General features: G+C 40.6%; 1 protein-coding gene across 1 annotated transcript; it reads right to left on the bottom strand.

Moving 5' to 3' along the window:
• Window positions 1-294: 294 nt before the first annotated feature.
• Window positions 295-1,983, bottom strand: LOC145131929 (uncharacterized). Its single transcript, XM_079066574.1, has 2 exons — window positions 1,842-1,983; window positions 295-1,106 (listed from the first exon to the last, which is right to left on the bottom strand). The coding sequence occupies exons 1-2, from the start codon at window positions 1,981-1,983 to the stop codon at window positions 295-297; spliced, it is 954 nt and encodes a 317-aa protein (XP_078922700.1).
• Between the last annotated feature and the right edge of the window lie 388 nt (window positions 1,984-2,371).

Genomic DNA, 2,371 nt, shown 5'->3' with positions numbered 1-2,371 from the left:
AGTGGTCCTATCTGCCCATAGGACAAAAGGAAGTTCTTCTTCCCATATTCCTTTCTTTTCATCTAGCATTTTCTTCAAGGTGTTGACTATGATTTTGTTGCTAGATTCTGCTTGACCGTTGGCTTGAGGATGAACAGGGGTGGACATTATCGTTTTGATTCCCCAACTTGTGCAAAAGCACGTAGTTCTCTTGCTTATGAATTGGGATCCATTGTCAAATATAATTTCGGTAGGGGTCCTGAACCTGGTCTGGATATTAAGTTTGATAAACGACACCACCTCCTTATCTCTTAATTAAACAAAAGCCTCAGCTTTGATCCACTTCAAGAAATATTCTGTCATTACTAGCATGAAGACTTTTCCTCCTTGTGCCTTAGGTAATTTTCCTACTATATCCATCCCCCACTTCATGAATGGCCAAGGGGAAATGAAAGGATGTAAAGCTTCCACTGGTCGGTGTAGGATATTGTTATCTCTTTGACAAGCATCACATCTTTGAGCGTACAAGAAGGAATCTTTCTTCATGGTTGGCCAGTAGTATCCCGTCCTCAACACCTTGGAGCACAAGGATCTGCCCCCAGTGTGGTTACCACAATCTCCTTCATGTATTTCTTTTAGGACTTCCGCAGCCTCGTGATCTTCTAGGCATCTAAGGTATGGACCTGCCATGAATTTCCCGTATAGCTTACCTTGGATCATCATAAAACGTGAGACCCTCATTTTGAATGACATTTCACTTTTTTCTTCCTTCGGCATGATACCATTTGGGACATATTCCACAATGGGGTGAGTCAAGGATCCTTCCTCAACCACAAGATCCTGGTGAGGAATTTGAGGATCAGGATCTTCGATTGTAGCGATGTTGGTTGTTATGTCGTCATTTTCGGGATCCTTCAGTCTTTTGGCAGGATCCTCGATTTCTAGGATCATCACGTGGATTATCGGGATCCTAGTTTCTAGTGGGATCCTAAGAGAAGATCCTAGATTAGCTAAGGCATCCGCTTCAACATTGTCTTCTCTGAGAACATGGTTTAGGTTGAATGCTTCAAATTTAGAGGCTATATTTTTTAGGATCTGGAGGTATAGTGCTACTCTTTCTCCTTTTACTGCATAGGATCCATTAAAATGGTTAGTTATTAATAAGGAGTTGACATATACCTGAAGATCCTTGGCTAGCTGTAGTCCCATGATTAGTGTCTCGTATTCAACTTTGTTATTGGTTGCATCGAACTCACAATTGAATGACTAGGGTAGGATGTCCCCTATGGCGACTTTATTATGATCCCTAGTCTAGTTCCTCTTTGGTTTGATGCTCCATCTATGAATGGTGCCCATATCCCTGTGTTCTCTTCTTCTAGAAATCATTTAGTTTCTATCTGTACTTCAGCTAGTAGATCATTACTGAAGTCAGCCAGAAAGTCCGCCAGTGCTTGGTATTTTATTGCGGATCTTGGCTCATACTTGATATCGTATGTGCTTAGCTTCAGGGACCACTTTTCCATCCTTGCTGACATTTCTGGTTTTTAAAAGGTAGATAAGAAGTGGTTCCCCATCTAATGGTTTTACCAATAGGGGTGCTAAAATTAGGTAACTTTTAAGTTCTCGGAAAGCATCTTCGTGCTCCTTAGTCCACTCGAAACTTTTATTTGTCTTCAGGATGTCGTCGAAAGGTTTGCATATTGTTGAGGATCTTGAGATGAATCCATTTAAGGCTGCTACTCTTCCTATTAGTCTTTGAATATCCTTTATTGAGGATGGCGATCTTAGATTAATGATTGCTTTGATTTTCTCAGTACTTGCTTCAATTCCTCTTTTGGTCACCATGTACCCAAGGAACTTACCTGATATCATTCCAAAGTGAAACTTGGATGGATTCAACTTCATGTTATACTGGTCCAATATGTTAAAGGCTTCTTCAAGGTCCTTGAGATGGTCTTCAACTTTCGTCGACTTGATCACCATGTCAGCAATGTAGACTTCCATGTTGTCCCCTAGTTTCTCTTTAAACATCTTCTTGAATAGCCTCTAAGATGTTGCACCTGCTGGGGTTATGAATGTTGTATCCTCTTGGTCAGATGCTTCCATTTGGATTTGTTGGAATCCTGCTGATGCATCCATGAATATTAGTAACTCATAACCAGTTGTGGCGTCTATCATGGAGTCTATGTGTGGTAGAGGGACATGATCCTTGGGACAAGTCTTGTTGAGATCCATATAATCCACACATACTGTCCATTTTCCATTCTTATTTTGTACTACGACCATGTTGGCTAGTCACCTTGCGAACTTCACTTCCTTGATCATTCTTGTTTTAATAATTTTTTCTACTTCTTGTTGTATGATTTGGTTTCTCTATGGTGCGAACTTCCTT

Source organism: Lactuca virosa, chromosome 8, assembly GCF_052849685.1.
Source record: "Lactuca virosa cultivar CGN04683 chromosome 8, Lactuca_virosa_CGN04683_v6, whole genome shotgun sequence".
Lineage (NCBI taxonomy): Eukaryota > Viridiplantae > Streptophyta > Magnoliopsida > Asterales > Asteraceae > Lactuca > Lactuca virosa.
This window is presented reverse-complemented; position numbering and strand designations above follow the sequence as displayed.

Bases quoted from the DNA above. Each gene is read 5' to 3' on its own strand.
- LOC145131929 (XM_079066574.1), bottom strand. From the start codon at position 1,983: ATGGAAGTCTACATTGCTGACATGGTGATCAAGTCGACGAAAGTTGAA. The intron at 1,107-1,841 runs GTAAGTTCCTTG...GATCCTATGCAG, and splicing joins TCACTTTGGAATGATATCAG to TAAAAGGAGAAAGAGTAGCA.